The sequence below is a fragment of the Somniosus microcephalus genome, chromosome 19 (genome assembly GCF_052327205.1).
Source record: "Somniosus microcephalus isolate GS21.2 chromosome 19, FLI_Smic_1.0, whole genome shotgun sequence".
In the NCBI taxonomy this organism is placed as follows: domain Eukaryota; kingdom Metazoa; phylum Chordata; class Chondrichthyes; order Squaliformes; family Somniosidae; genus Somniosus; species Somniosus microcephalus.
In genome coordinates this window covers 48748022-48758845 of record NC_141005.1, presented here as the reverse complement: position 1 = coordinate 48758845, position 10824 = coordinate 48748022, and the positions used below count along the sequence as shown (strand labels likewise).

Below are 10824 nucleotides of genomic sequence, written 5' to 3'. Positions count from 1 at the left end.
GTTTAACTAAGATGGCTAGCCATCAATTCCCTTTTGTTTGCTTGCAAATTAATCATCCTATACGTAGTTGGCGCCAGTGTAGATTTATCACACACAGGAGGGTGAATGAGCCGGGCGAGGAGAGACAAAGAGAGTTCGCACCTTCCTGCTTTTGATCCGAGATTAGTGCACCCTCCCTTCATAATACGAGTCTCTAGGGTGCTTAGCCTGGGAGGTCAGTCATAATTGGCGGAAGTTAGTGCAACATTTTAAAACGTTACATTATAACGCATAATTCCTAAATATGTATTGATTCAACAGTCATTTTCAGCACAATACTATAGAATATGATTATTATTTTATAAAGACTATATCTGAACACGATCCGCTCATCTGGTTTTTTTTGGCAGAAAAACTGTTATAAGGAATGTTTAAACCGGTGGTTATTATTTAAAGAAAGCACAGATCTGAATGGGATCGCCCTTTGTCTAGATGTCAAACAGAAAATGTACACACATAGGTTCAAGGGAACTCGCCTTGAAGTGAATCTGACGGCTTCCAAATCTCCACACAGCTCAGGAAAGCGCCGTGCTTTTGGCATCCGCGGCTTAAGGAGGGAGCCAAGGGCTCACAACACCAGAGAGAGAGAGAGAGTGAAATAACCCAGGAAGCACAATGAAACGTCGTTAGATCGCAAGCTACAACGCCGGAGACTGGCGGTGGTCAGAGCGACTTTCTCGCCAGGATATACTCACAGATCAGGGAGGCGATATTTTCGTTTTAAAAAAAAACGAAAAGTGATACGAGACGCTAGTTACAACTCGACGTCAGCAGCCTGGCGCCAAGCGCCCTTAAACATGTGCGTCAAAAATGCAATGTTACAGGAGCTAATCACTTTAGATGTTCCGCTCCTATCTCCGTGCATTTAGCCGATGTGATTGCTTTTCAGTTCTAACTTTTTTCCCCCAGCGGCTTTCAGAGAGAGAGAAGAGCAGCGTCCTTATACTTGAAGCTGCAGCAGCCCATTAGGCGCCATGTCCTGATAATTAAATCACCTCGTTAAATGAGGCGCTTTTTTTTGGGGGGGGGGGGTGGTTTGTTGAAAGCATCGCCAAGCAACAAAATAAAATTAAGAAGCTGGACATCTCACGGCTCTGCCTTTTTTTTGGTAACAAATTAAAGTGCAGAGATCGCTATCTGCTGCAAGGGCCCGGGGAAAGGACAAGACAAGGGAACAAACACACACAAAATCAGCAGGAATAAAAATGAATGCTAATCGCCCAGACTGACATTTTAAGGCGGCGGCGGATTAGTGTGAAGGGAGGAGTGATGTTTCGGAGATTGCATATAACGGCGAGAATGGGGCAGAAGGGGCCGTTTGGCTGAGACCCCGGCTTGCCTGTGGACAGACAGATGATTCTTCGCCCGATTTCCTGGTAGTCGATGGTGGGTAAAGCCACCTGAGGCGGCCCCGCGCCTTGCCATTGGCTGCTCCCCACCACCCACCCACCCCCCCCTCTAATGATGTTGACATATTCACACGGCTGAAGTAGTGATGCTGGCTGTACGTTACAGTTTCCGACACCTTCTTTTTATAACTCATCTATCCCCGGCTTTACTTGTTAAAACCACGCCTATGGAGCCACACAATTGGTCCGAAAGCGTCAAATAGCCAATCAACAGGGCTCAGCTATTCGCAACACGCACACTACACACACACACACACACATACAGAAAGATCGGAGTTGACTGTTTGGGGAGATGCGTCTCGGCTCTGCCACCGCCAACCAGTCTTACTTTCTGTTTATGTGAAGAAGAAATTAATAATAATAAATAATGATGATAATGATGTGCTTGTGAGCGACCGTCCGACAGAGATCTGGGGAGTGGATGAATTTACTGATGAGAGAGCCAGTGATTCCGGGGACAAGTATGGCTTATCATCCGTTCTTACCTCACCGGGCACCGGACTTTGCGATGAGTGCTGTGTTGGGACATCAGCCTGCTTTCTTCCCGACTCTCGCCCTGCCTCCGACCGGCGCGGCTGCTCTAACACTCCCGGGCGCGCTTAGCAAGCCCATTATGGATCAGCTTGTCGGCGCAGCGGAGGCTGGGATCGCTTTATCGTCAATGGGCCACCAGCCCTCGCATCTGAGGCCTCTTAAGACTCTGGAGCCCGAAGAAGAAGTGGAAGACGACCCAAAAGTTATACTCGAAGCGAAAGATTTGTGGGATCAGTTTCACAAGCGTGGCACTGAAATGGTTATCACCAAATCTGGAAGGTACAGCGCATTTTTCCATCCAAGAGACGAGTGCCAGCCTCTCTGGTTGGAGATCATACGAGTTATTTTAATACCCAGCCGTGGTTAGTTGTGACACAGGATAAAATATCATATATTTTTAGTGCAATGTAGGATTTAAAACATGCAAAATAGATTTGATTGAGAAAAGCGGTCATTTATATTTGGGTGTAATCTGCCAAGGGCTTTTACAGCACTTAGACTAAAAAATGCTTCCTGCATAATGATCCATTTTGGTGATACAGTTTGTCTCGGCAGCTAGCTTTACGATATATGAAGTCACTTATTTATTGGAATAGTCATAGTCTCCGAACCCTTTATTCTGCACCATTGTTTAGGCGATGAGACAATCCAGATCGTCAGACTAATAAGGGCACAACCTCGAACAAATATTTAATTTTAATAAATGCTAATGAAATTAATTGAAATAGGTTCTTGCTTGTGCTGGGGAAGGTCACATGTGATCTGCAGAGAGCCGGTTGATGAATCTGACTTGCCGAAGTTTAATTTATCCATTCATTTGATCTGAGCAATAACAGTAATGAACCAGCGGCCGCCTTGTAAATAATGTGCACCGATTGCACGATTAAAGCTCCAAACCAATACGTAGATTCCAAAGGGGGAATTGCAATTTATCTTTGGGGGAAAGGGTATGGTAGAGTATTTCCACGACACCTGTGATGGGAACATTTTAACTCGCGCACAGTTTTTTTATGGCACCAATTGTTGGTGATTATAAAACCATAAACTTTGAGTCAGCCGCGGCCTTCCTCAGGTAGAAAACGCACACATACCTTGGGCAGGGTATTAATCATGTACATATCAGTCATACCAGAAATATTGAAATCTATATCCCCAGGTAGAATCTACTCACTAGCTTCTTCTTGCACCATTTATAAAGAGCAGGATTTTGTATATGTAAACTTTAAAACACACTTGACAAGGCATCTAAAGAACTCGGTTGCTGTTTTGCAATAGTTTTATAAAATAGCATTACTGAAATGTGTTGTCTCAAATATTTCACAGTAGTAAATACCTGAGTCAAGGCCCCAATCTCAAAAATACTATAGAAATCTTAACTCTTTATTTTACTTTCATGAGGATTACATTATTGACAGATTAATGTAAAAAAAAAGTCAACTTAATGTTTTCTTACAGGAGAATGTTCCCGCCATTTAAAGTTAGGTGCACGGGTCTGGATAAGAAGGCCAAGTATATTTTGTTAATGGATATTGTGGCGGCAGATGACTGTAGGTACAAATTCCACAACTCACGCTGGATGGTAGCCGGAAAAGCTGACCCTGAAATGCCAAAGCGAATGTACATTCATCCTGATAGCCCCGCTACTGGTGAGCAATGGATGTCTAAAGTCGTCACTTTTCACAAGCTGAAACTGACAAACAACATTTCCGATAAACATGGATTTGTAAGTTTCATATTTTTACCTCTGAATTAATCTTCAATAATTTGGTCGAGTGATTTAAAAACAAATCGTAACCGATGAGTGATATGTATTTACTTAGCAGTAAAATGCTAAAATATCTTCCCTATTCGGAGTTTACATTTTTTTCGCACTTACTTGTGTAGCATGGAGGGCTCTACAGGGTTTTGCTTTTTGTATTTTTTCTGCATATCATGAATGTGTGTGCTCATAACCTGGGGTATTGTGTAGATCGGCCATTTTAGGTATCTGGGATTGCAAGTATTTAATCATTAGGATCATATTTGACAATTTTCTATGGAACTGAAAAGTGATAAGGCTTAGTCACATGCCAACTTTCTCTCCCCATTTTCAGTTTATAAATCTGAGTAATGGACAATGATCTGTAGTGCGAAATATTTTAAAACTAACATACTTTGCCAAATCTGCAATGTATTAATGCATTATGCTCGCTGGAGAGAAACAAAGTATCCAGCCACTGTAACAACAATGACGATAGCAGTAGCTCCGGAGTCAGTGCATTTTAATGAGACGTTCAAAAAACAGTACACTAGACAAGTCGAAATTATTTATGCTTGTATACTAGTCACTTAGTATTTAACACATAGCATTCCCAATTATTATAGTGCATGTCAGTATTGTTTGTGAATTATGGTGGCGGTTTATATATATATTATATTATATAGAGAGATACAGATATCTATATCTATCTATATATATATATGTAGATATATATAATATATTTCTAAATCATAGTTTTATTTTTGCAAGTCCCCCAAACAGTGGGGGAGGCCATAATGCAAAGGTTACCCCGCCGTCAGCTGTTCATGTGGAAAGACGGATTTACACTCCCGCTGAACTCTGTCCCCTCCTGTAAAATCCTTTTGACTGTCTATTAGTTTATATTATTGCTGATCAACCATTAACAAGCAGTGTGCGATTAATCAGTAAAACGATATTATACTAAATTTGGCAGCAGCAGAACCGAGGATCAGCCTGGCTGAATCCAGAGCAGTCACAGCATGTTGTACAGTTCCATGCGCTTTGGGCGAATTGTAATTGTTTGATTTATTCTCTTTAGACTATTTTGAACTCCATGCACAAGTATCAACCTAGATTTCACATTGTTCGTGCGAACGACATTTTGAAACTTCCTTATAGTACTTTCCGGACATACGTGTTCCCTGAAACAGAATTCATAGCCGTGACTGCATACCAAAATGATAAGGTGAGTAAAAAAAATGAAAGTTGGTAATTTGTGCAGAAAGGCAGTGTTGCTTGTTATATAGAATGTCGATTTGCCTTGTGAGACGTTGTAGCTATTGTACCAAAAAGATAAAAGCGCGACGCCTTAGTGAAACTTTGTTTTCTTGTCTGTATCCCAATTGTTTATTCTGGTCAATACGATTTTCAATGTTAGATACCGGAGTTTCATTAAATGCACAAGAATGCTTGTTGAATATTCTGCGCAGACTGGGGCTGATTGAGATTTTATGCTTTGTTTTGTGATATCGGTGTTAGCATGGTTTGAGTTGTGTGGAAGCAGACACAACGCTCTCCTGTATATGCATATGTTTGTCTGGGCCGTGCGTTCAGATCAATTTTGCACTGCGAGGTAATAGGATTTAATAGATTTCTAAACTGTTATTAAATTACAGTCATTGAAAAACAAATGAGACTTTTCGCACTGTTTATAGGCAGTGCATGTTCTTGGATGAATCTGATAGAAATTTAGGTCAAAGAGATTTGTAGTGTCCTCAGTACAGGTATCAAGCCTGCGATGATGAACAATTAATGTTAATGAGTTCACCCAAATCGTTTTTAAGGAACTTGGAACTCTTCTGTTGGTATTTAACATCTCATCACACTTCTAGCTAGTCAGCTAACGTTATTAATAAGAATTACAGTGAAGTACACTGTGTGTAGTGACTTGATAATACTTGATCGCCGCACTGTTGATTGTGGGGAGTTTCAAATCAGAGGGAATAAAAGCTGATAACGAAAAGGGTGTTAACTTGATAAATGAGGCAACTTTAACAGAGTCCATGACTTGATTTTTTTTCTGGATTTGTGTTTCGTGTACTGCTGGGTTATTATCTTCAGTTCATTATTAAAAGGACAATGATTTCAATCTCGTTAGATTCTCTACCCTATTGAAATGAAGATGATAAGTGACAATAAAGTTACTGTTGACTTGTTGTCAACAGAGGGCAAGTTACGATGGTGACGCTAGACTAGCTTCACCCTATCTCACTGATAAAGTACCTACTTGTCTTGTGCTAGCTCACACGCGGTTTATCATGAATCGAGCATGCTTTACTTTAGGGCAGATATGTGATTTGCTCCTTGTATTTTCACATTTAATAAAATAAAGACACCGCGTTAAATGCCTTAAAACTGAATTCAGGACCATAGTTTCCGCACTGATATAATCTTACAGCATGGCTGTGTTCAGTGTTGGCCCAGCCTTTAATGGGACCAGTGCAGAATTAAAATGCAGGAAATGTTAGAGCCACAGACCAGGTGGAGACATACAATGGGCTGTACCATTAAAATATTGGTACAACGTTACCATTGACTGTATATAATGCGGTGGCGGCTTTAACATAATTCTACATTTATTTACTTTTAAATAATAATCCGAAACAATAATGTAATGGTAAAGTAATGCTGCTGTCTAGTCTCTGCATTCCACCTGTAACTTCCAGCAGCATTCTTAAGAGCCTGCGCATTTTTAATGAAGGCGGTAGTTGATGCTGTATTGTATTACGGGAAAGTATCAAACCTGTTATTTTTACATCTAGATAACCCAGTTAAAAATCGACAACAATCCATTTGCCAAAGGCTTTCGTGACACGGGGAATGGGAGAAGAGAGAAAAGGTGAGATTGATTCAATTCTGGTCTATTTGTCAATCGGTGGACTGTTGGGCCTCGTTATATTCATGATTTTAACCACAATCTGATACAGAACTGTCACCGTCTCAGTAACCCAGAAAGAGAAAATGAGGGCTTCTTGTCGTGTGCTTGTTACATTTTGCTACAGACTTGTGTCTTTCATCTTATGTTTGACGTTTTTGCACTTGGTGTTTTTCGCTGTTTTATTTTTAGAAAATGCGAAGGCGTTCTCTAGCCGTAAGACATTCCCACAGAGTATTGCTGCACAAGACACCACCTCATGAGCCAACACCAATAGAATGTGTTCGATTTCTCGGGTGAAATGAAACTGAAACGACATGGGCACCTATTTGATAACGAATATCTTAAGGCATTGTCCCCCTTTTTTTCTTGGAACAGAAAGCAGTTGGCAATTCAATCGCTCCGAGTCTACGAAGAACAGCAGAAGGGTTCGAAAGAAAATGGGACATCGGACGATTCATCCAGCGAGCAGCCCGCTTTCAAATGCTTCGGCCAGTCCGCGTCCCCCGCTGTTTCCACTCCAGGGACTGCGAACTTAAAAGGTTATTATTTTGTTGCCTACACAAGGGGCTTGTTTGTTCTTTTTTTATAAGGCGCGACTAAGTTTGTGTTTTTCTCGCACATTAATTGGGTGTATGTTTGTGTTGAAGATCCTTATCACTTCACAACCGAAGTAACCCCGGACAAGATGCAGCAAGCGCTTTTACTTACAAATAAATCTCCTAGAATAGAATTAGATCGTGAAAATCTATTGCCAGCCTTCTCCGCCTACTGGAATTTTGTAGGGTTTCATTGTTTTAAACAGACTTAGAATTATTAATCTCCGTATTCAGTGAAATTGTATTTAATAAAACAGCAGTTTTTCATGATTTTTTTTTAAAAGTGCAGAAATAAAACCCTAAAAAGACAGAATTTGGATTCGTCGCACCTGAATTGCCACTGCCTGTGCACTCAACAGTGTTGTGGCTTTGCATTCGGATTTATATCAGGAGTGAGCGCGCAATGTTACTGACCGTGTCGTTTGGGAAAATGCCACTATATTTTAGCTGGTCCTTCTACTTTTTTTATTTTCTGTTTTCCAGGTGCTCTGCAAAGTGACGAAGAAGAAAGCGACATAGACAGTAAAGATGACCCCATTCAGGAAGGGAATGGCTCAGGAAAATTCTCCGCAACCACCGAGGAGCGAAAGGAGGAGCGCAATTCCACGAAATCTCATCCGCGCCCATCGGACTCTGTGAGCAGAATTAGGGAACATGAAAGCTCGAGAACTGACAAGAGCTTGACGGATTCGCAGCAGAGCCCGACAAACACTTCCTCAAGCACTAGAGCCGTTAATGGCGAGGGCCCCGAGATCAAAAGTCCAGTTCGAGACCATCACCAGAAAGCGGATGAGTGTAGTGTTTTAAACAAGGAGCCCTATTCGCCCCTAACAGTCCAGACGGATGGTATCTCACACCTGAACCACGGACATTTACAGAACCTCGCCTTTTCTCATAACTTATCTGGCCAGCACTTCTTTACCCCGCTGGGCGCAGGACATCCCCTCCTCTTGCACCCAAGCCAGTTTGCGATGGGTGGGGCCTTCCCAAATATGGCAGCAGGTATGGGTCACCTGCTGGCCTCCATGTCGGCCTCCGCAGGCGGGATCGGCGGCCTGGACGCCCTTGTTTCGTCACAGCAGGGACTACCAAGTGGATCATCGGCAGGTCTACCGTTTCACCTCCAACAACATGTCCTGGCCTCTCAGGTAAAGCCCCAACCTCCTCGTCTTAATTGATCCTTTAGCTATAAAGTTACATCTTTTGATAGGTGTATGACAAATGTATTTTAAATGCAGGTCTTGCTTTTTGTCAGTCTTTTTATGTTGGAAACCAGGCACACTGCTATCGGAGAGCAAAATTCAATTGGCAGCCTTGTGGAATAACCTGTAAAATATTGAGAGATTTTTGTATAAACAAGAACACATAAAATCTGTGACTTTCGTTTCTAAAGATACCATGAGAATGATTTTAAACGACAGATAAATTGATACAGGATATATTACCTTAAAAGAAAAATAATACTTTCACTTACAATGCAAAATATAGATTAATTAAGATAAAGTAATCCAACTAGCTGGGGGGAATCACACCCATATGTCTTTCATTCTATGTCACATTTCATATTTTTTTCTGGCTGTCTTTTTGAGCGACCTCTGTGGTTCGGTGTAGGAGAATAATGAAGATATTTACATATAATTACAGACAGTCCTTTTTTTGTTGCTAGAAACAACCTATAAGCGTGTGCATTTATAGAAGTTTTAAGTGCTGTACAGTGCCTGGGGTCTCATTCTTTAATTTTTGTTTCATGTTGGTAAAGCTGCACAAGCTACTGCATGAAATAGATATTATTTCAGTGTCTTGTCTGTAACATTCATTTATTGGTAAGCGCGGGAATCCAGTGTGATCCATTCATTGCTATCGGTACTTAGCATTAGTTGTTAAAATATAAACTAACTTTTCTTGTTACATTGACAGGGTCTTGCGATGTCACCTTTTGGTAGCCTTTTCCCCTATCCTTACACGTACATGGCCGCTGCTGCCGCGGCCTCCATGCCCAGTGGAGTACCATCATCTGTCGCCTCCTCTATACATCGCCATCCGTTCCTCAGCGCAGTCCGGCCTCGCTTGAGGTATAGCCCTTACACGTTCCCCGTGCCCGGAATGGACAGTAGCAGCTTGCTGACCACCGCCGTGCCGTCCATGTCCGCCCCAGGCGAGGCCAAGGTGAACAGCATGGCAGCCAGTCCTGTGTCGGCAGGCCTGGACTCTGAGGTGAACAGCAGGTCCTCGACTCTATCCTCGGGATCGATCTCCCTGTCGCCCAAACAGTGTTCAGAGAAAGAAACGCCCAACGAGCTCCAGAACATCCAGCGCCTGGTCAGTGGACTAGAAACCAAACAAGATCGGTCAAGCAGGAGCGGTTCCCCGTGATAGGATGGTGGCATCTGAAAGCCAGGTGGCTTTGCATGTCACACACGTTTAGTCTGGTTTCTTTTTTAAATGCTAGTGTAGAGCCTTGATAATATCGAGTTTCCCAACTTAGCAATGAAAAGTAGCCGAAAAGTGGAAGATGGGGGTTTCTGGGCACCATTGGTAGTTTGGGTTGTAGATGTCAAATCTGCTTTTCATATATATGCAATAACAGAAAGAAACGGAGACTATTATAAAGTATTTATGTAATTATTTGATAACGTGTAAATATACTGAAATTAGAATACTCGAAATTATACTTTAATTTATTGTTGTTGTACATACCTCTGTATATAAGGCTCCAAGCCTTTGTTCGTTAGTCATACGCATTTCAACACAACTCCTTATTAACCAGAGTGCCGGCATTGTTACCACTATTTTACCTAGCAATGTGTTACCTTGCTACATTCAAATAAAACCTTTGTAGACCTGAGTACAAGACGTGCCATTTTTTAGCTTTTACCATTGTTTCAGTGTTAAAGTGCTACTGTCTTTACAGTTTAGAGTAACAAAAAAAAGAGCTCACCAGTTGCTTGAAAAGTAATGAAGACGCTTTCGGTTTTTTTTTTGATGTGTCAAAATGAATGGAAATTTTATGCTTACAGCTTGAAAGTGCCGAGAGTTAAAAAAAATAAATGAAGGTATATTTTGTGTTATAAAATGTTGAAAGTTCTTGGTTTTCTTGTACTATTTTGTTTCGCTTTGAAGTTCTCAAAAAGTTTCAATAAATTTTTATCCAAGTTTCTTGTCCCAGTTATTCCGATCAAATTTCCAGTCTGTTGCACAGAGTAGGCAGAAGATGAGTTTGGCGAGGTCATTGTGTTTTTTTGACAATTATGCCCTTTTAATGTTCGCCAATATTTTTTCGGTTTGAAATTTCTCACGAGTAATTTCACCAAGGTGCAGGGTATTCTCACCATAGAAGGCGATGCCTTTGTTGCATACCTTCTCTCGGCTGTGTTACATCGTCTCCCTCCCCACTGTGTTATATCGCCTCCCTCCCCACTGTGTTATATCGCCTCCCTCCCCACTGTGTTACATCACCTCCCTCCCCACTGTGTTATATCGCCTCCCTCCCCACTGTGTTACATCGCCTCCCTCCCCACTGTGTTACATCACCTCCCTCCCCACTGTGTTACATCACCTCCCTCCCCACTGTGTTACATCGCCTCCCTC

At 41.8% G+C, this 10824-nt stretch overlaps 1 protein-coding gene across 1 annotated transcript; it reads left to right on the top strand.

Moving 5' to 3' along the window:
• The first annotated feature begins 1508 nt into the window (after positions 1-1508).
• On the top strand, positions 1509-10389 carry tbx3a (T-box transcription factor 3a). The gene is made up of 7 exons (XM_085961766.1): positions 1509-2261; positions 3438-3705; positions 4802-4948; positions 6525-6601; positions 7016-7179; positions 7720-8384; positions 9154-10389. The coding sequence occupies exons 1-7, from the start codon at positions 1870-1872 to the stop codon at positions 9607-9609; spliced, it is 2169 nt and encodes a 722-aa protein (XP_085817892.1). The 5' UTR covers positions 1509-1869; the 3' UTR covers positions 9610-10389.
• Positions 10390-10824: the final 435 nt, after the last annotated feature.

What these genes read in the sequence shown, in the direction of transcription:
- tbx3a (XM_085961766.1), top strand. Translation starts at nt 1,870, where the DNA reads ATGAATTTACTGATGAGAGAGCCAGTGATTCCGGGGACAAGTATGGCT. An exon ending in GTTATCACCAAATCTGGAAG is followed by an intron (nt 2,262 to 3,437) that starts GTACAGCGCATT and finishes GTTTTCTTACAG; the next exon opens with GAGAATGTTCCCGCCATTTA. An exon ending in AGGGACTGCGAACTTAAAAG is followed by an intron (nt 7,180 to 7,719) that starts GTTATTATTTTG and finishes TCTGTTTTCCAG; the next exon opens with GTGCTCTGCAAAGTGACGAA.